This window comes from Lonchura striata, chromosome 6 (genome assembly GCF_046129695.1).
Source record: "Lonchura striata isolate bLonStr1 chromosome 6, bLonStr1.mat, whole genome shotgun sequence".
Taxonomy (NCBI): domain Eukaryota; kingdom Metazoa; phylum Chordata; class Aves; order Passeriformes; family Estrildidae; genus Lonchura; species Lonchura striata.
In genome coordinates, this window is record NC_134608.1 from 51,436,745 (window position 1) to 51,462,603 (window position 25,859).

General features: G+C 43.8%; 2 protein-coding genes across 5 annotated transcripts in view; both read right to left on the minus strand.

The window, feature by feature from the left end:
- Positions 1 to 6,273, minus strand: part of SCUBE2 (signal peptide, CUB domain and EGF like domain containing 2) — a 33,638-nt gene extending 27,365 nt beyond the window's left edge. The window contains exons 1-4 of the mRNA XM_077784421.1: positions 6,258 to 6,273; positions 5,423 to 5,563; positions 4,890 to 5,015; positions 2,154 to 2,288 (exon numbers count right to left, since the gene is read on the minus strand). Of these exons, the coding sequence (XP_077640547.1) occupies positions 2,154 to 2,288; positions 4,890 to 5,015; positions 5,423 to 5,563; positions 6,258 to 6,273 (418 nt within the window). The remainder of the gene's footprint in view (positions 1 to 2,153; positions 2,289 to 4,889; positions 5,016 to 5,422; positions 5,564 to 6,257) is intronic.
- Positions 6,274 to 12,443: 6,170 nt separating this feature from the next.
- Positions 12,444 to 25,859, minus strand: part of DENND5A (DENN domain containing 5A) — a 63,419-nt gene continuing 50,003 nt past the window's right edge. For all 4 annotated transcript variants that reach the window (XM_021529484.2, XM_021529482.3, XM_021529483.2 and 1 more), the window contains 8 exons: positions 23,716 to 23,837; positions 21,764 to 21,909; positions 21,090 to 21,208; positions 19,752 to 19,933; positions 18,858 to 18,940; positions 17,523 to 17,646; positions 16,535 to 16,703; positions 12,444 to 16,325 (listed from right to left, as the gene is read on the minus strand). In XM_021529484.2, coding sequence (XP_021385159.1) covers positions 16,142 to 16,325; positions 16,535 to 16,703; positions 17,523 to 17,646; positions 18,858 to 18,940; positions 19,752 to 19,933; positions 21,090 to 21,208; positions 21,764 to 21,909; positions 23,716 to 23,837 — 1,129 coding nt within the window. In that variant the 3' untranslated portion in view covers positions 12,444 to 16,141. The remainder of the gene's footprint in view (positions 16,326 to 16,534; positions 16,704 to 17,522; positions 17,647 to 18,857; positions 18,941 to 19,751; positions 19,934 to 21,089; positions 21,209 to 21,763; positions 21,910 to 23,715; positions 23,838 to 25,859) is intronic.

The following is a 25,859-nucleotide window of genomic DNA, read 5'->3' on the forward strand; positions in this document are numbered from 1 at the left end:
GATACCACAAGGGAGAGCAGCAAGATTTGCCATCCAGAGCAATAGCAGCCACAAAGATGCACGAGGTATTTACTCACAAGAAACTCTATTTTCCCTCAAGTTTTTGTATTTCCTAACATGGAGCAAGTGGAACCCAGAAACAAGGTGCACATGTATGGCTGCCCTGCCAGCTACTTTAACAGCATCTCAAGGTAGTTTCTTCTCCCACACAGAGGAAGAGCAGCTCATTCCAGCAGGCAAACAAGGATAAAAAATAGGACTGTGCACAACTTCCCAGGGCACTTTTAGTTCCTGTGGTTTAAACTCCAGTTCACTCTGCCTCTGTGTTATTTAAAGGCCAATACTGCAGCCCACAGGGAAGGTCTCTCAGGCATTGATATATGAACAATCTTAATGGGGCTGGGAGACAGGGAAGGAAATATTGCCTGATTTTACACATAAGAAGCAAAACTCAGTAAATGGTCTAGGCAGCAGGAGCCAAAACCTGCTTTGATCAATGCTGTGAGGTCTCAGAACCAGCAAAGTACAAACACTGAGCAATGCATACACAAGGCAGAGAACAGAAGTCCCAGAAATGAGCAGAAAAGCAGAGAACAATGTGAGGGGAAAGATAAAGAAGTGAGATTCGGCTTACAACAGACATGCCCACCCAAGGGAAAAAAAATGGTTAAACAAAAGGTGGGGAATCCTGAGCAGCACTTTACAGTAATGAAAAGGGGGAGGAGAGGTAGAAGGAAACAGTCACAGCGTGAAACCTGAAAAAATGGCTTTTAAAGAAAGCAAAACAAACACTTTAATGCTTTACTAAGAAGAAAAAAAAAATGTATCAGGCAACACAGTGTGCTGAGGCTTTTTTTTTTAAACTCATTTTGATAAAAATGTACTTTATTAGATGGTTTTTATGGAAAAAAATCATCCATTTGTCCTCTTTGTTTTCCTTTTCAAGGAAAAATACCTATGTTTAGTGGATGTTTGGTATTATGGAAAAAGGGCCTTTTAGGGAAAAAGCATTAAGAGAAATTAAATGCATCCTTAAGAAAAGAGACAGAATTCCAAAGTTACAAATAAGAGAGCAAATATTAGTGACAGGGAATGCTGCTGCTGTCGGCTCAAGAGAGTAGAAGGTACTCAAGTAGCAGCAAGTATGAAAAAAGAGTTGGAAGATCGTCCTCTCTTGGCATCAGGCAAGACAAGGTGTTGAAGCAAGCAGTTTTGCAGTCCTTAGAGACCTTCTCCCTGGGTGCACACAAACTCACAGCCCTGCTGTGCCTTGTGCCACCACTGCTGCCCTCCTGCCTGTCCCCACTCCTGGCCCAGCCCCTGCAGTGGCAACCTGAGCCATGGCCTGAGGAGCCACCAGACCCCCGTGAGGCCAAGCCCAGGGCCAGAGGAGCTGAGAACACAAATTCTTAATCCAAACAGAAGATCAATTCAGCTCTGTCAGATGACAGCCACCTCAGCACCCTCATCTGTGGATGGCCATATATGTCTATAAATGTTGATCTCTTCACTTTGGGGATTTTTAAAGTGAGATTTGTTTATTCATGCTCAGATTCCTCTTATAGTTATGCCAACAATAAGCCATAGATTAAAGAAAGCCTCGCAGCTTTAAGCACTTCTTACTAAGATTTTCAGCGTACAGTTCAATGGACAACTCCCTGATCTGAGCAACCACTTTAAAGCATTCCCTAAGGGTATCCAAAATATTTTTGCTCCATCTGATGTCTAATTAGATATCCAAGACTCTGATCTCTCAAAGGTCCCTTCACAAAGGTTTCACTCAAAACAAAGCACGAGATTTGAATACCTTTGGGGCTGACAAGCAATAAATCTCTTAGCTGAAACCTAAACATCGTACAGGGAATTCTAAAAGGTATCAGAAGGTGGTGCGGGTAACTAAACCCACCGAAAATGCGCAGAACTTGCATTTGCTGCCGATCCCTGGGTTCGGACAGAGTTTTGCTGCACGGCAGAGCGGCAGGGAGCCGGGAGCGCAGCAGCCCAGCGGCACCAAAGCGGAGGGCCTCAGGAGACAGCTCCTGACACAGCGCTCCTTTCAAAAGCAGCGAGGACTCCAAGACCCCTCACAGCTTTGAAAGCAGCAGCCTGAGAACACTTCTGAAGGTGGTTGCGGGGTTCTGCCGGGGCGGTACCTTCGGAGCGGTGGATGCAGGTGTGCTGGTTGTCGCTGAGGAAGAAGCCCTCCTTGCAGCGGCACTCGTAGCTCCCCACCGTGTTGACACAAAGGTGCTGGCAGCCGCCGTTGTTGAACACGCACTCGTCGGTGTCTGAGAGAGAGGGGAGAGACAGAGATGAGCGCTGTGCTCACACCCATCCACGCTGCACACAGACACCAGCCCGGCTTGGAGCCCCCCAGGCAGCCGAGACACCCCCGGCTGCCCTGTGCTTGCTGCTGTGCCGTCACCCTTTGCTTCCAAACCCATCCAAGCTTTAAAGGTCATAGTGGTTTCGGTTCGCAAATCTGACATTTCTTTTTCCCGGGAAGCTCCACATCCTAAAGAAAAGGTGTAACAAGAAAAATACAAGCCTCGAAATAAATTCAGCTCAAAACCTATTCCCTACTCCTGACTTTCACCCTAGCTAGAATTCATGCACCACATCTCTTCTGGTGCTTGGTTTGTCATCCTCCTCCCTCAAGTCTAGGACATCATCATTCATCATCAGAGCTGCTGCTGTGTTGACTGACTGCAGTCAAGGACAAGAGCAGAAGTTCTGGAAGCAGCCTTAATCTTGATTTTGCAACATTCAGAGTCTCAACAACACCAGAGAACACAAAAGGGCCCTGCTTGCAAGATAACCAAGAGAACCAAAGAGTAGAAAAACTTCAGCTAAGCCTCTGAACAACTGGATGCTCATCCCAACCTTCAATTCTCTGGAATTTACCCCTTAATAAGCATGGGGTTTTTGCAACCATGACTGCCAAATACTTCTCCTAGCCTAATTTTCAGAAATTTTAACAGGAACTAAAAAACTCTCAGTCCCTTAAAAACAGAACAAAACCTTACTGAGGCAATGCACTGGTCTCATTTGCAAATTCATCTGTAACATCATGTTTGCTCCCTGTTCTGTCCATTGTTCCTGGCTAATAGTACAATGTTTTTAATTTAACATTGTAGCATTTCTGGCAGAAAACAGCTGTCTTTAAAAAAAAAAAAAAAAAAAAAAGGAGAAAGAGAGGCTTTTAGTAAGAAGCATAACATAGTATTACAACAGATTTAATGTCCACTGAAGGCAGTGAGTAACTCAATTGGATGCAAAAGAATGTGACCTGCTGGAGAAAAAGAGCGGCTGACATATCTCCATCACAAAGAAGCTGAGTATTTTAGAGTTCTGCAGTGATGTGAATGTGCAAACAATCATGAATAAACAGCCACCACGAGCCTTTAGTGCTACACATTTGAACTCCAGCAGATGTTTCTGTCTTACAGACCTTGGAAAGCTTTCAAAAAAATCATCTCTTTCCAACAAGTAATTGTCTATTTGGCTTAAACCCAGGCACACAGCAGAGATCTTCAAAAATAAGGGTGAGAGGAGGGCAACCCTGGTGTGAACAAAGTAAATAAACAGATTAAGAGAAGATGTGATCCAATTTGCTGCATGCCAAAATATTTATTTAACATTTACATCTCAACTCAAAATTGGCACATCAGTGGTAAAAACCTCATTGTATGTCAATGACATTTTGTTTTATTTTATTTTATAGGTCTGCCATGCAATGCTGAGCAGTGACATAGCAGGTGGTAGGTTTTGGTCTAAGTTATGTCACTGGTCACAAACAGCTCAGCTGAAGTATGCCCTGGGTACAAAGAGAATACACAAATGCCTTTGGTGCCATTGTTAGAGGCAGTGTGCTCCTCCACATCCAGCCCTTCATGGTAACCTCAGCTGAACTCCACTCTGTGTTTACACAAATGCAAAAATAAGATGGATGTTCTGTTACTTTAAAGTATCCGCAGATATTTTGTTTCCCTATCTACTTTATTTAAGTATTTGGAACCTGGGGAGTTCACCCTCTACTCCACCTACACTGTAGAAAGCTGGGCACAAAACAGGTTCCCAGCAGGTAAACCCCAACACAATCCCACTGAATACTCCAGAGCTGCCTGATTTGTCCCAGCAGAAGACACAGCCTGGGGATGGTCTGACCCCCAGCTGATGGGCCACACACTAGTGGGAAATAGCCAGCTGAATTAACTTCAGTTTTGCAGTGAGAACAAGGTTCCCTCTGACTGCCATGGGCATGGAGGTGTGTCCAGGCACTTCCACATGGAGTGCAGCAGTAGAGGAAAACTGAGCCATCTCTGAAAAAGCAAATGGCACAGGTAGCACAGGGCTGAGGCACACAGGATGCCCAGCTGGGGTCCAGGAAGAAGGACAGCTTCACCAGCTCAGGGCTCAGTGAGCTCTTCAATGGCCTCCATCATACACAGCTACTGCACACTCCAAATCATCCTCTCCTTTTAGGAATACTCAGAGTGAGAAGCCCCCACGTTACAGATAGATTTGAGAGAGAAGATCCCTAAGCCTGGAAACTTACCTGACAACTGATCCTAAGCTAAATGTGGGAGAGAGAGGACAATGATAGCACATGTTCCTTTACATCAACTCATTTAGCATAATAATAGATGACATTTGGCACACTTAAACCCAAAGCACTCCACAAAAATATAGCACACTTACCCTCGTTTACAGAGAGGGGGAAAGAGCCACATTGGGATGATACCTCAGTACCTGAAAATCCTCAGACTCACAAGCAACACTCTCTCTCCGGACTGACCGAGCCCAAGAGATTGCCAGGTGTTCCCCGTGGATGCAGCCACAGGGGTGCATCCACCACCACTCCCCCTGCCCACGAGCACACTCCTTACCCAGGCAGTTGTGGCCATCATGAGCCAGCATAAAACCATCGTAGCAAGTGCAGCGGTAATTCCCTGGAATGTTGAAACACTCGTGGACACAGCCCCCATTGAAGTCGTTGTCACATTCATCAATGTCTAAGGAATAAAGAAGAAGTCAGTGTGATGGATGCTTGCCTGAGTGTTACAGACAGGGATGTGACTGCCTAAATGTGAGCAGCAACTGCTGTCCAAAATCATCATTGCCTTGCAAATACACTATATTTAATGCACTTCTTGCTGAAGGTTTCTGATGACAGAAAACACCCTGAAACCCCCTTGCAGCTTTTACCTTATGTTTTTTAAGGCTATAAACAACAAACTCATTATCGGGCTGAGTGAAAATCCATGCAAGGCTTGCCTTCGATGTTGTAAACAATAAGTAAATCGGGTGATAAAACAATCCCCATTTTGATTTAAAAATGATCCTTCGTTATTTTCAGTGACTCTGTTTTCTTAGAGATGCTCCATGCTGACACATGAACGCTGTGCTCTGCTCCCTTTACCTTCACATTTCCTCCCTTCGCCGGTGTAACCCATTTTGCACATGCACTTGTACAGCTTCGGGGTGTTTTGACAAATAGCATCTGGGTGGCAGTCGTCCAGCCCCAGGGCACACTCGTCCACATCTGTGAAAAGACAGCAGGCTCAGGAGGGAATGTCAGCAGGAGGAGGACAGAGCATCAAACACATCCCTAAGGAGATGACAAGGCTCAGCACCTCTCGTGGTGCCCGGCAAGAATATTGTGTTGTTTTGTGTGTCAGGACAAACAGGCGGAGACAACGTCTACACTTTAATTTCTGTCATATTCTACCTGCATATAGATATATTTGTATGCAATTCAGATAAGCCCATGGTAGGCTTTTGAGCACATTTATAAATGCATCCGAAACAATCTCATAAGGGTCAGATGCTCTGTGAAATTCAGCTGATAGATTCACAGAGATTCATCAGAGATTGTTAATCTTTCTGATTAACAAAAAACAGTCATTGAAAGAGTTCTTGATCACATGAGTGCATCACCTGCAGGAAGCCCAAGGATTTAAAATAACAAGGGGAGATGATTGAGATGTACTTTCACAGTCGCCATCAACAAGTTAAAAGACTGACTTACCATTAAATAGATGTATAATCTTAAAATAATTTTTTTAAAGTACAAGAATAGTATCTGGGGAGCAGCACTGCCAAATCACCTGGCCAGCCATCTCAAAGCACAGGAAACTGAAGCAAAATATCCAGGTGGAAACTTCAGAGAAGAGGAAATGAAGAGAAAGGGAAACACCAACAGGAAGAAGTCCTGGAGATGAAGAAGTGTAGACATAAAAAGGAAGAAAAGTTACAGGCAGCAGAAGACATTGGCCCAAGTTTTTCACATAGCAGAGGAAAACTAAAGCACAGAAACAGGAAGATTTCCAGCAACTGGCTAAAAGGGAGAATTGTAGAAGCAACACCCCATGCAGGTACAAAAAGTGCCTCCTAAAACAAGAAGTAGTGCATGAGTATCAGCAGAAAGCAACTACTTCAATAGTCAGTCACTTTTTATGGTGGGGATCACTTTCCAAATGGAAATTTCAGCCAGCACTTCTCCCATTTACAATTATAGCATTCATCCTGCTCCTTTTTTTTTTTCCTTTCCCCCAATCACAAAATATGCCTGTAGGTACTGCAGCAGCTGCCAACTGCAGAAAGTGCTCACTTGGTTTTAACTCCTAATGGGGTTTGGCAGTGGGAAACAAGGCAAAGGGCCAGTGTTAGAGCAGCAGTGCCTTCCTGGCTCTCAGGTGCACACAGCTCCAGCAGCAGTGATGGGGTCCCCAGACAGTGCCACCAGCAAGGAAGGAGAAGGTGGCAAACAGTGGAAAGCAGCGGGGAAGAGCAGCAGAATCGGCTTCCTCTCAAAGCAGAGAAGTTAAGCCATTAAAAAATATGGGAGGCAGTGAATCGAAGGAGCAAGTCATGCAAGGAAGGGTGTGGGCAATTGCTGAGGGGTCTCCAGCTAGTGGGACTCAGGTAGGTGGGGCAGACAGAAAGGATGGGCAGGGAAGGACAGACAGCGGCATAAAGGAGCACCAGCCACACGGGCTGACGGTGTGCCCTCAGCACCGTCAGCTCTGCCCTGCCCGAGCCAGGGACACAGACCTGCCCCAGTAACGGGGGTCCCAGAAAACACACGGCAAGGAGGGGGCTTCCCTCCAAGCCAGGACACAGAGACATCAAGCAGATCTCGTGGCAGCGGCAGGACGGCAGCTCAGCTGGGTTATTTTTACACCGCCCCTCTGTGATCTGCAGCGTGCTTAGGTAAAGAACAGCAACAAGAAGCCGCATCACTCATGCTTGCACAGGCGTGGAAAAGAGGGCTAGGAAAAACCCGTAGGCACAGAGAGCGAGATTTCCCCTTGCAGTGACAGTATCCCGAGCAGAGGAGAGAGCCTGGAGGAGCGAGACCGTGAGCAAACATCGCAGCCTTTAACTTGGCAGGAGGCGGCGGCGGGAGAATCCCTGGGCTCTTTCCGCGGGGTCCGAAGGCAGCTTCACCCGCAGCACACGCCGTCCACACCCCGCTCCCCAGGTGCCCATCCCGGGCTCTCTCCGCTCCCAGGGCAGCACCTGCGGAGCCCGAGCCGGGCACGGCCTCGCCTCACGCCGGCACCGGCCCCTTCCCGTGGCCGCCGGCCTGGAGAGGAGAGCCGGGACCGCGCGGTGCCCGCGGGGGAGCCGCTGAGCGGGGCTGGGCGAGCGGGGCGGGCACCGGGCAGGGAAGGGAGCGGGGCACTCACCGGGCAGGGAGAAGCAACAGGGGCACTCACCGGGCAGGGGGAAGGAGCAGGGGCACTCACCGGGCAGGGGGAAGGAGCAGGGGCACTCACCGGGCAGGGAAGGGAGCGGGACACTCACCGGGCAGGGGGAAGGAGCGGGGCACTCACCGGGCAGGGAAGGGAGCGGGGCACTCACCGAGCAGGGAAGGGAGCGGGGCACTCACCGGGCAGGGAAGGGAGCAGGGGCACTCACCGGGCAGGGAAGGGAGCGGGGCACTCACCGGGCAGGGGGAAGGAGCAGGGGCACTCACCGGGCAGGGAAGGGAGCGGGGCACTCACCGGGCAGGGGGAAGGAGCGGGGGCACTCACCGGGCAGGGGGAAGGAGCAGGGGCATTCACCGGGCAGGGGGAAGGAGCAGGGGCACTCACCGGGCAGGGGCAGCGCGGCGGGGCCGCCGGGCGCGGGCAGCAGCAGGAGCAGCAGCGGCAGCGCCCGCGCCCCCGTCGCGCCGCGGCGGCCGCCGGACCCCATGGATGGCGCTGCTGCCGCTGCCGCCGGGCGGAGGAGGCGGCGGCCGAGGGAGTGTCTGGGGCGCCCGGCCCGCCTCGCACCGACAGCGGGCGCGGGGCGGCGAGGGCTGGGCGGGCCTCCCCCTCCCCGGGCCGGCCCTGCCCCGCTGCCCCGGGCGCGGTGGGCGCTGCCGGCTCACGAACCGCCCCGTCCCCGCCCGCGGAAGCCCCGGCGGCCGCCCCGGCGCTCGCACACCTGCGGCGCCCCAAACACAGGTGTCCCGCGGGGCCGCTGCCGCCCGCGGCGGCGGGGACACCTCACACGCAGGCTGCGGTGTGCCGGGGCTCCCCGCGGCCCCGGAGCCATCGCCCGGCGCGGACAAGCCCCAGCACGGAGCCTGTCGCAGCCCGAACACACGCGACGCGCTCCAGCCGCGCTCGCGTTTGTTCAGGAACACAATATTGACATTTTTACCGTGTAATTACACCCCGCCGCAGAGCGTGAATCCCCGGCTGAAGGCCATGCCAAAACCCACACATCACACCACCCCCAACCCAGCCCCATCCCCATCCCACCTCCATTCCCAGCCAGGGATTTCTCACAGCTGTCGCTCCTTTGGCAGGTAAAATTGGTTCATACATTATTCACTGAAATGATCATTTCCTAAATAATGTCTGACCTTTCAGACTGCGAGCAAAAGCGGGCAGTATTCTATTCCACCCCTCCCTCCCATCCCCATTTCACTGGCCTTTCTCTTTTGTTTTGTTCTGTGAGAAATACCGAGCTGTTTCTAGTTGCATGGGCGGTTTATACACATTAGTAAATCTTCAGAATGAAACTTTCCCCCAGTCTTTGTCTTTGTTTCCTTAATGGCAGCTATAAATTACTACTCTCCTTTCTCACTGGAGCATCAGGCTTCATTGCTTTTGAAATGATCAAAGTTATTCTCTTTTTAAATCCAATGAGAAGCAACCTTTTGTGTCTCCTGGATGGCTTCAGTCTTAGGCAATCTCATCTATAAATACATAAAGCTGCTCATTAAACACCCCAAGGATTCTCCAGCCCTGCACCATACTCCAATCTTCCCCTCACCAGCAGAGAACAATAAATGAATGAAGGGTTTCTCGACAATTTCCATGATCTCCAGAACAAACCACCATACTTGGGGTGGGAACTGACACACCTGCACATCTCTCATCCAGGGCTATCACTCAGGGTTTCTGCACAAACAGCTCTCCCAAATGGACAGAGAAGCCATCTCCCATCCAGGCACATGACTTCAAGCCACCTTACAGAACAGCTGGTACACATTTCAGGCACTGCCCAGTCAAATCCCCTCAATGAACTTGACCAGCATTAATTTAATTAACTTTGATCACAAGATTTGCAAAAAACTAAGTAAAACACATATGAAGAGTGTAGCAGAAAAAACTGTAAGAGACACTGAAGAGTCATGTAACCAAAATATCCAAAGCTTTCTGAGGCACCGTAAAAGCAAAGCATCTTTCTTACTTCTGTAAACTAAAACATAAAGCGAGACATAAATATTTGGGAATGCCTGAGTTAGATCAAAAGATTTCTCTGCAGCTTGGAAAACAAACAGAACAATATCAAATTTATCTTAGCTAATGAAGCCATTTCTTATACATAAATCTCTAAGTGTTTTGTGAAAGATCCTGGCTATTATTTCACATATAACACACATTTGTTTATGATGAAGAATTGCCATTAAAATATCTCTTTAAAGACACAAACCAGACAAGCTCAGACTTCAACTCAGATGCCTTTCTGCAGCCTTTTTAACTATTTCTATTCAACCACAGAGTCACAGTGACAGATGACTACTATGAGCACGAAGACCTTGACTGGGAGAGAAACTAGAAAAATTCTTAAGATTCAACTTCAGCACTAAGTTAAGTATGAGGAAAGGAAAACAACCATACCAGGGCAGTTGGACAGGAAGACAACCCAAATAGGACCATTTGGGGATTTTTTTCAGCAATTTAAAATAAAATCAAGTAACAAAGTTTCAGGGAGGAAAGTAGATCCTGGAAAATATCTACTTCCATAGAAGTAAGACCCCCCAGTTCCCCTCTGCTTTCCATTTTCACTATCACAAGCACTTGCCTCACATTGAGAGATGGAGACTAAGCTGCCACAGAGCAGCTGGATGTAAAATCTGCTTCAGAAACTGTACACCTCATGTCCTGAGTAGAGATGAATACTTTTGTCTGAAAAATTTGGGTGAAAAACTGTTTCATAATACTTGTTAAATTGCATTATTTGATGGTGACCAAACATTATTTGAAGACATGTAGATTGCCATTTAACCTGCACTTAAATGAGAAGTAGCAACTCTGCTGGCCTGCATCATATTGACCCAAAATTTAGCATGACTGAGTGAGCATAATGAGTGCTTGTGACAGCAGCTGAAAACAACTGGGAGGGCCAGGAGATGCCAGAATGGTAAAAGGAAAAGTAGGAGGCCGATAAGTGAGAAAATACTTTCAAATATTTAATTGCTCCAAAGCATACAAAAAATGTCTCAGAGCTGTAGTTTCAAGCCTTGCTTATCTCCAGATGTACACTGAGTTTTGAGTAATTGTTTCTCTTTGAAATATACCTCTCAAATTTTTGCACTTCTCATCTTAAGTGTCCCAGGGTTGTTGAATTCCGTGTAAAAATAACACATCCTCAGTAATCAGCAGGAGCTGCACAGACTCATCTGAGACAGAGGAATTTTGTGGATTAAGTGGTCACAAGGGGCATTAAAAACCCTCCCATGTAATTTATATGTCTTGTCTAAGTCTTTTTATGCCACTTGTAGAAAAAAATTTCCCAAACATCAGATACACCAGTGATATTTTAAATGTTATAGGATCTGCATCTTAACATACCACTATCCCTGAAATGAAGAACAGTTCCTGTTTATAGCAGAACTGAATACAGCATGATCTATTAATACACACATATTTTTGAGATAATGGGGGGAAAAGGAGACACTTTGCCATGTGAAATAACTTTCAGACATTTGTATTTCCTTGTGAGAACTTCCCAAGTCATTGCTACAACAAACAGTAACATTTTAGACTGGAGCAGTCAGTGAACAGTCCCTGCCTGTGCACCCAGAGTTGCACAACACACTTTGCCCACCGAGACCCTGCTCTTGGTGCTCCTTCTCCTTGGAGGAAATCTGAAAAACCTGAAGCCACCACCTGAGACGAGGTGAGTGAAGCTGCCCTTACCCAGCTGCCCCACGTCCATCCCTGCAGGGGATCAGGAGCAGCAGGTCCCCCCCCAAGCCCAGGGAGCAGCCATGGCCCCAGCTCCTGAGGCAGCTCTGGTGTCCCCCACGGGCTCAGCACACCCACAGCAGGCACCAAGCCCATGACTGCACCCCAAATCTGTCCATAGCACCACTTACCAGAGCATGGCTCAGGCTGGGTTCACCCTCTGGCATCCCCCAGGGAGACACCATCAGTTGTTGGCAGTGCAGGATCACCCCCAGCTCAGGCAGATCCATGCAGTTCCCCCAACAGGGATATCGACACTTGTTATTTTGCTTTGCTTAAAAAAAGCCTCCACCACAGACCAGGTGCAAAACTTCCCGTGCAAAACTACCACAGGGGTGTGAGAGGTGAAGCTACAGAGGTACCTCCAAATTAATGATCCAACTCCTCCTCTTCTGTCTTCCCTGGTGGTTTGGAACATTCAGTGGTGACCTCGCATAGTTTCAACCAGAGGGAAAGGCAGCACACCTGAGGGTGTGTGATCACAGAACCTTCCAAGGTCTGTGCTGGTCCCTCTGCCTCCCCCTTCTCCCCAGTCCCCGAGTCACGAGCAGGCATCTCCTCCACTGGTGGCAGAGTGACAAGGATGGCCTGGGAGAAGCCTTGGAGCTGGGAGGGAGCAGCTCCAGCTGAACAGATCAGACACAAAACTGTACAACAAAGGTCTCCTGAAATGAGCCACTAAAACATCCCACAGACCTGCAGCCAGGCAATGAGCCAGATATCAGCCAAATTATAACAGGCTTTTTGAAAATAGCACATTAATGCTATTTTTTTCATGTTAGAAGACAAATTTTATTGCAATTCAGCAAATGAGCTACACCTGTAAAACCTCTTTGTATATCCACTTCACATTTAATGTCCAATGGATTGAAATGGCACAGGAAAAATAAAAAAAGGAAAACAGTACCTGGTTTTGTCATTATAATGTAAACTTCAACACGGCCCTTAAAAAAAACAAGCCAGTGATTTCCCCATGTAGTAAAATATATAGTTTATAAGGTATTGATGCTTTATCTCAGTTTAACAGCCAATCTCTAGGTATAAAATAAACAGCTACAAAGATGTGAAGTACGTGTACAATTTCTTCAAGTATTTTCAAGTATCCTATAGTCTCTTCACTACGGACAAAATTCATTTGACAATATACAGAAAATGTTAAATCTGAATCATTTCACTGCAGAAATCTTAACATATTAATGAATTTAAAACACATAAAAAGTATGGGTCATCCAACTAGTAAGTCCCATTTGAACAGTTTGAAAAATACTCTTTGTAATGGAAAAAGTTGTGGAATAGTCTCCAGTTCATGAATATGTTTTCAGCTACAGAATATCAGGTGGTTAAAGTTTATGGCAGGTAAAGGCTTTTTTTTTTTTGTATAAACTTACCATCATAGTATTTAATTACATTTAAACCAAGTCTTTATTAATTTGCATTTTCTTTTTGTATAAAGTATCACTGTAGCATTTACCAAAGAAGCCTAAATAACTGATAGGTGATAACCTAATTTTTCTTCTCAAATCAGGTATGACCCTGTAAACATGTTTGGCCAGTTTAGCAGTATGTATTTTCATCACTGCATGATGAACTGCTTACTTTTTAATCACTGCATTTCTCTCTCCAGAATGAACGTGTGCTGTTATAAAGATTTTATTTTCTCATTAACTGTTACCAAAAAATTCACACTGAACAACAGAACAATAACTGTACCTACCAAACCTGTCCCTTTAATTTGGAAAAGTAACAGGAAAAAAAGTTAAAACTGCATTACTCTGAACAAAGGGAGAAAGATTTTACAAAGCTCTGGATAAAAAGGTGCTGACTACACTGTTCCTAAAAAGTTCAGCAGAATGGCATGGCAAGAGCAAATGCTGGATCCTAACCTTATCCTGTGGGACTGCTGCTAGAACAGCCATGGGAGAAGTGGGTGGGTGTGAGGTGAGCACTGCAGAGTGGTGGGATTGTGGCTGCTCCTGCAGCCTGGGCTGTTCTCACACATGCCAGCCAAATCTCTTCCCAAAATCCTGTACAGGCTGCATTTAACCATCTTGCTCTTCCTTGGATGCCTTTGGAGCTAACAAAACCAGCTTTAGTTCTGCTGCATCTCAGAACCTTCTACTGCTCTGTCAGTGGAGCAAATCCCTCCAGACTTGGAAGTCCACAGCAGAAAGTGCTTGGAACCCTAAAAGGATTAAGCACAGCCCCCCTGTGAGAGGAGGAGGAAGGTCTACCTCAAACTGGCTTTTGCTGTGAGAATAAAGGAACCTAGGAGCTGGAAGAGGATCTCTGTCTCTTCCTTTTGCACTCAGGGTGCTCTCACTGATGGACAGCATCATCCCCACGAGCCAGCCAAGGAGCTCCCCCTTGGCAATCACCAAATCCCAGCCCCTGCCCATCCCAGGGATTTCCAACTGTCCTAATGAGGGCAAAACAATCCACACCAAAACAGCCATTAGGCCAGTGGTATAGCATCTCACTAGGTAAACTTGTGTAAGGAAGGAAAAAAAAAGATAAAAAAAGAACTTTAGTTCAGGAAAATTACCTCATACAAGATAAAATTAATCCACCCTTAATACTATGAGATAGATGCTTTTAACAGGATCAGCTCAACTATTAAGGTCAAAATACAGAACCTTTCTGTCTTACTTAATAAGCCCTGGTAAAGTAAATTTCAAGACAGCTGAAACAAAAACAACAACAAAAAACCCAAACAAATCAACAAAAAAACCCACCAAAATAGACCATTTTTTTTTGCTATTATTAATGCATAAACAATTTAGGGCAGGTGTAAAAAGACTATCCTAACATATTAAATTGAACATATGAAATTATTAGAATGCAGTAAAACTGTTTTTTTTTTCTTTGCCCTTCCAAAGAGGGAAGAAAAATTTTAAAAAACACTAACAAAACCAACCCTGCACACACAGAGAATACTCCTGTGAAATGCTCCTGTAAGCTGTGAAAGAATTTGCACCCACCCCATGTGAAAAGTGGCTCAGACTACCCTCACATCTTCCTAATGCTACTGTGAAATCAAAGAAGAATCTTGCTCTGATAAGTAGTGACAAAGGAACTTCTCAGTTTAATAATGAAATAAATAGGACAGAAGTAAAAATAGTCAAAAATTTAATACATGTGCTATACTCATAAATTATGGAAATAAAACTATCACAAGATGTGACTAAGCTGTAGGTAAAGTAAAAGTGCTACAATATTGTATGAACCAAAAAACTTGGACTGTGCTTCTCTAAAGAGAGACAATACTGAGATAAGTTTATACAGTGGAGACCTCTTAAATACACAGCCCTGAACTTCTGTACAGTAATTTGTGATGCTGATAAATCAGCCTGTTCTTAAGTCACATATTCATTTCAAAGAGATTTTTATCAGAGGATTCAAATGAACAGAGATGCCTTTAGGCATTTGCCAAGTTCCAGATCTCTAATAAATTAAGCTTTCAAAATGTTTGTGTTTCATAGCAGAAATGGATTAAACTTTCTTTGCTAAAAACAAAAGCATCCCAAATGAAGCAGACTGTGACAATGGGATCCAAGACATATGCACTCAAAAGGAAAAAACTTAATACCACTTTCTTCTCAGAAACATTAAGAAATCCTTATGCTTGTTAGTAAGGTATACTGTTATTACTTCAGATGGGGCATAAAGATCTTTATTTAGTCATCTGGCATCTGGGGAAACTCCTGTCCCTCTTTATTAGCAGTTAAGAGAGTTACCAGCAGCAACCATATACCAAGCTTCAAAAGGCTGGTTTAAGTGGAAATGTTCTTGTGTTATGAACAATATTTCCAGGTTTTTCATTTAAGTGGGCTACACTGTAAATTCTGAATTGCAACATAATATAGCCAGTTGTATCATAGAAGATTTTTTTTTAAGACAAACTTACAAAACACAATGATAGGTTAAATAAATAGAAAACATCAGTTAAAAAACAGACTTAATTTCTTCTTCTGTGCAATTACGTACCAATATGAAAAATATTACTTTGATCTCTGGACATTTCACGGTTCAGTCTCCTGGATTTCACTAAAAATAATACTGACAACAAAAATAAAGGAAAAAATAATTGTTGACAAATCAGTGCTTTGGAGCTATTAAAAGCACAGATCAGATCTGTAGTTCCCTTGCAGCAGAACATGACCCAACACCTTAAAAATCAAACATTGGTAATAATGTTAATATATAAAATATTAGTTTAAAAACTATAGAATGACCTTCTAAGCAGAAATGGAGTGTATACACTGGGGTCTATGACATACAGCATACCTGAAGGCAAGTTCACAGAATGCTGAAAGGCTCACTGCACATTTTCTATGGCAAGGAAATACTGCAGCTTTAAAATAAGCTGCACAATACTCATCTCTATCTCTTTCACATGAAAGTGTGTAAAAAGCAAATCAGCAAATAAACTCTAAAATAGATTTATACCAAAATCCTCTTTTTTACATTGAGTTTACAGCTTCTATCCATTTGCCTGTACTTTTTCTGGAGTTTCCTTCAAGAAAAGTCAAAGTTGCATTTTTGGGCCATGAACAAGTTCACGATACAATGTACTGGCAAGACAGAACTTTGCATACTAATGAGATTCACTCCTTGTTGCTTTTTTTTTGTGTTTGTAAAGACAGTTTTTCCTGTGGGACAGGAGGTCAGATGTCGATTCCTTTGACAAGAGATGCCTCCAGGGTGATGTTGAACTCCTGCAAGGTCTGCAGCACCCGAATCAAAGAATTCACCAGCGTGTGATCCTTAATCAGGGCTATGTCCTCATACATCTGGGCTGTAATGGGGCAGTCTGCAAGCAGGGCGATCCAGTGGTGCAAAAGGTGGTCTCTGACAAGGGGCCAGTGGGCAGTTTGGGAATAAAAATAAAGCCAAGTTAATTTCACATCTGCACAGACATGATTTTTATTCTTTGCTTTTAAACAGACCTACCGTGCTCTCCACTTATGAGACAGGGAATGGGGAGTAACTGCCCCATGTGCAGCATCTTTTCATTTCATTAGAATATCAATAACAATTATAAAGAAGTTTCTTTGTACCTGGCTCCAAGACACACCAGCATCTGAAACTTGCCATCCTTCCCAATGTTTCTTGGGGTGTTGTTGATAGCAGTGATAAAGCGACAGAAATTCCTGGCCCTTGTCTGCCAGTTTTCTTCTGGGACCATCTCGTTCTGCTCAAGGGTCTCATAGTATGTTTGTGCTTTTTCTTAAAAGAATGGTGGGAAAGAATGAAGTTTAATCAGTGCATTTAGAAGAAAATTAAAATTGAAAGGCCTCAGATCAAAGCTCATCCACTAATTTCCTGAATCATTACTTTGAGGCACTGGTTTTTTCTGTTTGATTCAGTCCTGTGCTCCCCCTGTATAAAACTGGGATTCCACTTCCTCCCCTCTGAACAATGCTAAAGAGGTTCACCTTTCCACTGAATTTGAGTGCAGTAAAATGATCATATAAGGGGAACTGCAATGTTGAAGTAGCTATTCAAAATATTGAAACATTTAAAATAATTCATTTTTTAAAATGTGTTTGTGAATTCAGTTGATTTATTCAGCTTTGTGTCAAGGGATCTAGACCATTGTGTGAAAAATGGGCTTATAACCCCTTTATTACAATGTCCAGTACATACAACACCACTAGATCTACCTGCTGTGCTTTGAAAGGCAACTCAACCTCTTACAAGTGTGATTTCTTACTTTCACTGTGCTCAATTAACAAGGTTACCCTATGTCAATTCACCACCCTATTCATGTACCTCCTCCTCAGTAAGACAGTTTGTTTTACACCACTACTGCTAGAAGGACAAAGCCCAGTTGCTGCATCAAGCACAGTCAGCTTTGGCAGAAGACAGAGGCTCTCTCTGATGACAGTACGAGCAGGTAGGAGCTCTCATGGCCATTCAGCTCCTGAGATGCCTCCAAGAAGTCTACTCTTCACAGCAGCTGAGACACAGCAGCAGTGGTAAGGAACACAGCTGGATGTGTTTCAAAGACACAATCAGACTCTGGGATATTATCCTCCCACTCACCTAAAAAATCCCAAATGAAGACGTTCTTGAAGAGTCTCGGTGATTTAAATCCATGCTGGAACACTTGCTCGAGAGCTGAAACAAGTCCACTTTCTCCACACAGCAGCAGGGTCAGGCTGCCTCTCTGCCAGCACACACAGAAAGCACATACACTCATCACCTCGCTTTGGGACTCTGGGACACAAATGTCCCACTAAGTTTTTAAATAAACAGATGCCTAAAGTTCACATCTGCTGTCAAACAGTGACCCCAAACAGGACAGCCCAGTTCTCACAAGTCCTGAGCATTCAAAAATGGATTGACTTCTCTAAGAATGAGGCTGAGGAAAGCATTATCAGGGCCTCATCATCATCATCACCAAACAAAGCTTCAAGCAGGCCAAGATAATGAGCAGGATTTACCTATAATAATCACTGCGGAAAATTAGGAAAATATTTTCCTCTATTTTTAAGCCACAAATGTCACAGACCCAGTGTAGCAGGGGCCTCTGATTACTTATCAACAAAAACAACATTTAATACTCAGTAAAAAACAAAGTCTTTCTTCAGCACATGATGGTAAACTCTATTCTGCAAAACCAGTGCATGACCACTTGAGATTATTACCAATGTGATCACTGACTAGAATTACCCTGGATATGAATCTGTCATGCTATAATGAATTTAGAAGTCAGGTGTTAGAGGAATGTAAAAAAATCCTGACTGTCAAGAGCCATCTATCCACATCCAGCACTGCTCTACACCTCCCTGGCTCACGGGGCTGGACAGGGACATGCTACTTAGGTCTGTTTCAGAAAATCACTGCTGTGTCAGCTGCTTACATGTGTAATGCAGAAAAGTCTTGAAGAGCACTTCTGCTTCACTTTCTTGGGGTATGTGGATGTTTTCAGGGTGGCCTTTGTTTCTTTCCCATTTTTTAAAGTGGCCCGTGGGCTTTCATGTTTTAAGTAGCAAGGATAATGTAAAACAGACATCGAAAACCTACTTAGAGCTCAATGCAGATATAAAATGTCAGTTAATTCAGAACAAACTAAACAGTAGGCAGTGCTCTTGACAGTAGAATTTGACTTGGTAGAATATGACTAATACCACAATTTCCAATACCAGAATGTTAACATTTAATTTAACAAAATGCCCCAGTTAGCAGAAAAACACAGGTATTTGAGGCTGTACTATCTCAGTGGTGCAGTCTCAGTATCTCATTTTTGCTCCACTTCAGGAATTCTCAAGCACATGGCTGTTTATGCAGTTTAGTTACTTCTGCTATATATTCTCTCATGTTTACTAATCAGAGTTTTAAGACAGGAGTGTCATTGCACAGACATCAACCCCTCACCTCCTTCTCTGGCTTGTGGAAATGCTTGACAATACCATTAACAGCTTCACCAATAGCTTCTTGTATCTGACCAGTATTTAGCTCTGCAAAACACAAAAATATATCCAGTTACAGCTTCAGAAATTGTACCTGTGTGTGAGGGTTATGGCACAGCACAAAGCACAGCAGAGGAGCACAAACAAATATAACTCATTCTGTTAAGGAAACAGTGCTGGGCTGTGGGTAATGGAAACCCAACTCTACATTTATTTGTTGTTGAGAAGGTAGGAATGGAGATGGTTTGGTTTTATACTGAAGTTAACACTGTGGTGTTTCAAAACACCAGTAGTGGAAAGGGTTTTTACACATTATGTGAATTGTCAGACCAGGACCCAAAGCCAAGAAAAGGAGCAGTGCTTTATTTAGGACTAACAAATCTGGGCATCCTGGAAATACTTCCTGTGGCAGTTTTGCTGCAAACCCAAGTATTGGTATGGTTGGGAACAAAGTAACCACCTGATTTATCAGGAATAAGACAACAACAGAACACTGACCTCAAGAGCAAACAAAGAGAAGTCCATTAATAGAAACCACTAGCAAGATTCTTCATCCATGAAGGACAGACAGAGAAAAGGCAGCAAATTTCTACCTTCCTCCATAGCATTCATTCCACTGGTGAAGGACAATACAAAAAACATCACTGGGCCAGGAGCACAGACAGATCTGCCACCCTTTCAGATTTCAAATCTTAAGGAGACAGAACAGGATGCCCAGGATTATCATTTGGAAGTTAGCTGGAGTACAAGCAGGACACTGGACTGAGTTTCACAGGTCCTCTCCCAACTCCAGTTGTGTTTGCAAGCCCTCAGGTGATGATGCAGAACAGGACAAGACAGGACAACCCCCAGCACTCACTTGGCTTATTGTTTGGTGAGATAGTGACAAATCTCCTGATCATGCTTGGAGACTGCTGCAGGGGAGGGGTTCGGCACTGCCGCTCATCAGCCTCAGTGTGCGAAGTCAGCAGCTCTCCCACCAGGATCCTCTCTAAGCTGCCATCATCCATTCCCTTCCCAAGCCACCTTCCACAGGGAAACCTAACAACATCAAGGAGATAGATCAATCCAGATTCAATTCCATACCAAAGACTTTCAACAGTTGCCTAAAGCCCAAATCCTGCTAGCATAGTTATCAGAACGATTTCATTCATCCGGCAAAAAGTAATGAAGTCTTGGCTTTGGCTTTTGCCAGCACAGGCAGCAAAAGTAAAACAGCTTTTCAGTTCCAAGTTTGTGCTGAGTGTTGCAGTAGATGATCCATCCACAAAGCAGATTTTGCCTGAGTCCCACATGTAGCATGTTTTGAGGAAAAATGGGTAAAAGGGTAAATCCTTACTACATCCCATAGATGGGTGAAGAAATACACTGAATATGCTACATAGCGAGCCAGCTATAAAACAACCCCACAGCCCAAATATATGCTTAAATGCCAGAACACCAGTACTTCTACTGAATTGGGATATTAAATCAGACACTAGAAAGCACACATGCTCATTTGCTCATTATCACTTTCCCTAAACCAATGTTGATGGCAGTTTAATCAGTTTAATTGGAAAATTGAACAGCATCCAAAAATAGAATCTTTCCTCTTCATTTAATTACAAGTGAACTGGCATGGAGACCTAAGTGGACTTACCCACCAATTTGACATCAACATGAGCCTGACAGTTTCCCTAAACAAAGGACAGGGCATCAAACTATGCTGTATCTAACACAAATAAATTTAATTCTCACTGTAAGTTTCATTCCTTTACTTTCCCATGTAAACACATGTTTCTAACACTCATAAGGCCTTGTGTTCCAGCTTGTGTCCAAAGGTGTCTCTATAACACCTGGAGTACCCACTCCTAATATAAAATACCACCTATATTTGGTAAGCAGCAAGCTCTGACTTGCTGATTCTTCCTTGGGCTCAAGGCAGATTATTTCTAAGCTGCACAACAGTCAACTCATCCTCTCCACCAACCGCCTGATGAGATGTGAACATCTGCAAACTGCAAACCCTGTTTGAATTCATAAGAACCAGCATTTGTTTAATGCCAGAAGCCAAACGATCTTTCTGTGCCTTCAGGTCGAGGCAACTGTAGACACAGAGTCCCAGGAGATCAGACCTTTCTAATCAAACAAGCCCTACTGTGCCAGCTCCCTGCAGGAATTCTACTTACCCCACACGAAATGCCAGGATGATACTTACTTGTAAGTATGCCCTGTTATTTCATTTCTGACCATAACATATTCCACAAGCCACTTGGCATACAGCCCTGAATTATCATGTCCTATTTGCACTGTGGTCAGTTTTCCCAAGTTCTGGCACTGCAAATTAAACAGAGTTTGTCAGAGGAAGCTGAAAGAAAGCAGCATGTTGGGGCAGAAAACTACTAGGGAACATGCTCAGACAAACTCAGACATGTGGTTCCTGTTTCTGACTGCATGGTTGGTTCTGGGCTTTTTAGTGGTAGGCAGCTTTACTTGGTTTTGTTTGTTTGCTTGTTTTGTTAAATACTATTTTGATCTGCACAGAGCACATCAGCTGAACTAGACTCTTCAATTCAATTTTACCCAAGGGACACAACACACATGCAAAAATCAGAGCAGAATCACTTCTTTGTTTTGCAACAGAAGAGGATATGACACCTCCCACAGTTGTAACAAAGACAGTCTTGTCTATCCCTTGCACTAAGGACTGTCAGTCATTTTGCTCTGCATGCTATTAAATATAGGTTAAATGTTCTATGCACAGGCACAAGCCATCTGTGACTAACCACAAAGATAGGAAATGTATGGCAAGGTGGTACAACAGTAACGGGGAGAATTTAAAACTGAACAAACAGAACATCCAAATTGGGTTTTGTATCAAGTAACACAAACCTCAAAAGTCATTTCTAATATATTCCTGGGAATCTGCAGGACTCCTGTTTCACCCAGTTCTCCCGAAATACAGATCCAAGGATTGGCTGTGAACATTGAGCCACCAAGTTTCTTGCTGGGAACAATCAATATATGGTATGGTATCACTGCAAACACAAAAGAAAGAACACTTTAAAAATGAAGAAGAATAATTACGTAACCTCTTTAGTCAAGAAAGGGGCAAAAGATAAGTCATAAAACAGCACTGCAGTACCATGAAATGTTAAAAGAACATCAGAGATCCCATTTAATCATGCTAACACTTGCACACTAAGCACTGACTGACAATGGGGAAGTGTACACATATACAGCAGCCACTAAGAAGCAGAGCTGACACCAAAACAGTGTCAAGCGATAAAATAAATTTGGGTGGAATAATACCTTCTCATGAATGTAATCCCTTTTTATTTACCAACCTCACAACATGCACAAAGATGGTTACTTGTCCTCAGCCTAGTGACAAGGATATAAAGACATGATATTCCTGTAATGCACTGTAGCTCAGCACACTGTACAACTCTCCCAGGTCCCACTCAGGCACAAACTGCAGCCTTTCTCTACAGGCATGGATGGCAGCAGCATTCACTGCCATGGCTGAACAAATCCAATGAAAATCCAATGAGCATAATGCTGCAAATTTCTCTCTACCATGTCACTCTTAGTCATGCTAACTTCAGGATACATCAACTTCTTAAAAGAACAAGCAATTTTTTTCCCTTCTACATAGCAGCAGAAATATGCACAAATGCTTTCTGGTCACCTGGTTCACCTGTGATACCTCGTATCACCTGAGCTGCAGTCCCTCCTCTGACTCTCCACATGCTCTTCTACCACCCAGCACCTCCTGCCCAGCCCTCTGTTAACCAGCCTTTTATAATAAAATCCAATTCTCAGAGTGGTCACTGTGTTTCTTGGCTTTATGCCCTTCCTTCATAGTGCATAAGCAGATTATAGTCAGGGCTTTTCAGCTGAGGCATTTAATGCATTTCTCCCTCAACATCTCCTCAGCTGTCAGTGCCCTCGATAAAGCATTTGGTGGTTGGAATTTCTTAAAAGCCCATTTAAGAATGAATTAAAATGTTTCCCTTTTTATTTTCTGTGCTGATAGTCCTAAAGTAAGTGCCAATTTAACTGCATCCAGCAGACCAGATTTTCACATTATCCAGACCTTGCCTGCAAGACCAAAAGCTATTTTGTTTGGATGTCTGTTTGCCTTGTCTTTCATACACACAAGTATTAATCACAACACATCTCCAAGGGTAGTTCTTTCACATATCCCACCCCCAATTTCATAAGCCTTGCTAAAGTCTTTCCTTATTTTGCCTTCCCTGCTGTCCTGTGGGAGCAGGCACATAGACCTTAGAGAACTCTGTAAAACAGTTAAGTGTTATAGTTATCAACAATAGCTTAGAAGTTTCTCTAGGGTATCTTTTTAACAACTAGAAGAAAAAAAAAATGTTGAAGAGTTATGATGCAACCCTCAATGGGCATTTCATTGTCAACCCAAACCCAGAGACAGGCATGCAACAAAGTAGCCTGAGCACAAAAAAGGAAATGTTTGTTTTCCTTTAATTCCCAGCATGCATTAATATTATTGATACTGAAAAGCCCATCCTGTATTTATTTAGCATCATGCAAACAAGTCCACAGTATAACTTTCAGCTGAGAACTCACCTCCAACTAAAATTATTAGAGCTATGTATTTTACTGAATTAGAAACAAAAGTGACAGAGACAGAAACTCCTGCCCACCAGAGAAGATCATGGAAACAGCAATAGAGCACACACAGATGGATCCCAGGGGAAAAAAGCAGAACAATTACATTAGGGCATGTTGCTCAGAGCTGCTTAGGATTTTGGACAAGGACTCAACCAAATCTAGAAATCAGAGTTGCAGGGAAAGCAAATACTTACAGATTGTTGTGAAAACATTGGTAAAGCAAAAGTAATCAACGGCATTGAATGAGAGGAGATGATACAAGAACTGTTCTTTCTCATCATCGCAGCGGAGGAATGCGTAACGCTTGTAGAGTTTTCTGACAAAGCAAAACACAATCTGTCACAGCAACAAGATGCTTCCAGTGAAATGTTTTCTACTGTGCAAATTTATTAGGTACACTATGAATAATGGGCAAGGAATTACAAATGAGAAGTGATACTGGGAGAGTCAAGGATTTTCAGTGTGCCAAGATACACTGAGTCTCTGCAAGGCTGAAATCTCCAAAGTGAATCAGTCCAGTTCTCATTATCTTCCACCCTTCAAATGTAACATTTGGTTTAAGGGTCTTCTCCCATCCAAAAACACCCCAAGATGGAAAAGAAATTTTGCACTTTCTTGAAAAAAACTTGACTTCTTTTGACCATGTAAAATGACAGAAGTGAAGTCAAGAAAGTTCTCTTAAGTTACTCCTGAGCAGAAGGTGCCATGGGAGAGTTCTCCAGCACATGATGTATGACAGAAGACTGTTCTCAAAGGACATAAGACAAAAACTGGGGCTATCTGCTTCTATTTGGCTATAGGTGATCACCCAGGGGCTACAACAACCTGCACATTAATACAGGGAATAGTTCCAGTGTTGATAGTACACAGCTCCCAACATAACCAAAATGATAAGCATGCAAAGGTGGCAACCAATAAATAACACAAATGTTGGGCATAATCATAAAAGAAAAGCATGCCAAAATATATCAAAATCCAACTGATGGTGCAGGAATTCCTAAACCCTCCAGAATGCAGGGATTAGATATGAGAAATGCTGACCCAGCCATGGATAGGTTGTTCCTGCCAGGAGGTCATCCTGACAACTCCCCTCCATTTCAGGTATCAATTTACAAAAAAGTCAGCAAGTCACAAGACAGAAACTTGCAAAACAAATCAATGATAATCAACATACAGGCATGTTCTCACATAACAAACCTGATACTAGAGACTGACAGGAAATGTTCAAAGAAAATAGACTGAGCCTTAAATTAACCTAATCTGCCTATAGCCACAAGAGTGGCAAAGCCACAAAAGTCTCACAGATGCCCATGTCTGTGGTTCATCTGCACAATCTGAATCACATGTTTGACAGCCTGTCAGGGTATGTGCTGTCCTGTCTCTTCAAAGGGTAAGGTTTCTCTGTTTCCCTGGGCACATAAAGGTCTCAGGACATGTGATTTCTCCCTGTTCCCTTTGCAGACTAGAAAGAAACCAAACATGGAACATTTTCCTTACATTTGTTAACAAATGTCAAGTAAAGAGAATGGGATAATTAAAATACCTAACAGCTGCTTCATAAAAGAACAACACACAATCTTGTGAACATTTTACAATGGCAGAATTTGCACCATTACTTTAAGTACCTCACTGAACTCAGCACTGCTTCCTCCAAAAGCAAATGGGGCACACTTTCAAACCATACTGCCTACAACAGCTCTCTAAGTAGGATATCTAAATACGCAGCACAAAGCACACAAGATTACAGAGAATTGATGTCATCCTGTACTAGTTGCTCCTTTGTCTGTTATTTTCATTTTAAACATGCTTTTGCTGCAGTCTCCCTCTGTTCAGGAGAATCAGAATCTGCCTGAGAGATGAAGAGTACAGTGGCCAGTGTTAAGAGGTTTCTTCCTTCTCTTTTGTGGGGGTACATGGAGTGTGGTGGTGTGTGGAAAGTCCTCCCACAGCATGTGTTCTGCATGGGACAAGCACTGCTAAATTTAACCTGATCTGAACTGTTGACTTCACTGGAGGGGCTTAAACTTAATTTGGACATACAAGATTTATTAGCTGCCCTCACTCCATCCTTCAGCTTTTCCTTATTCACCGAAGGCCACAGCTTCATCAGAAAGTCCAACATAATATAAGACAAGCCAAATCTCAAATAATTAGCTGTTGGGGTTCAGGGGGACTGGGGAAGAAATTCCTTGAAAGATGATGAGTGGAAGGAAAGGAAGAGCAGACAGCATAGGTTAAGCTGTCTCCAGACAGAAGTCTTCAATTAAAATTAATTACAATGGCTTTAATTTCCACACAGTAAACACTGTATGTGATTATTATGAAAGCAAATCACCTT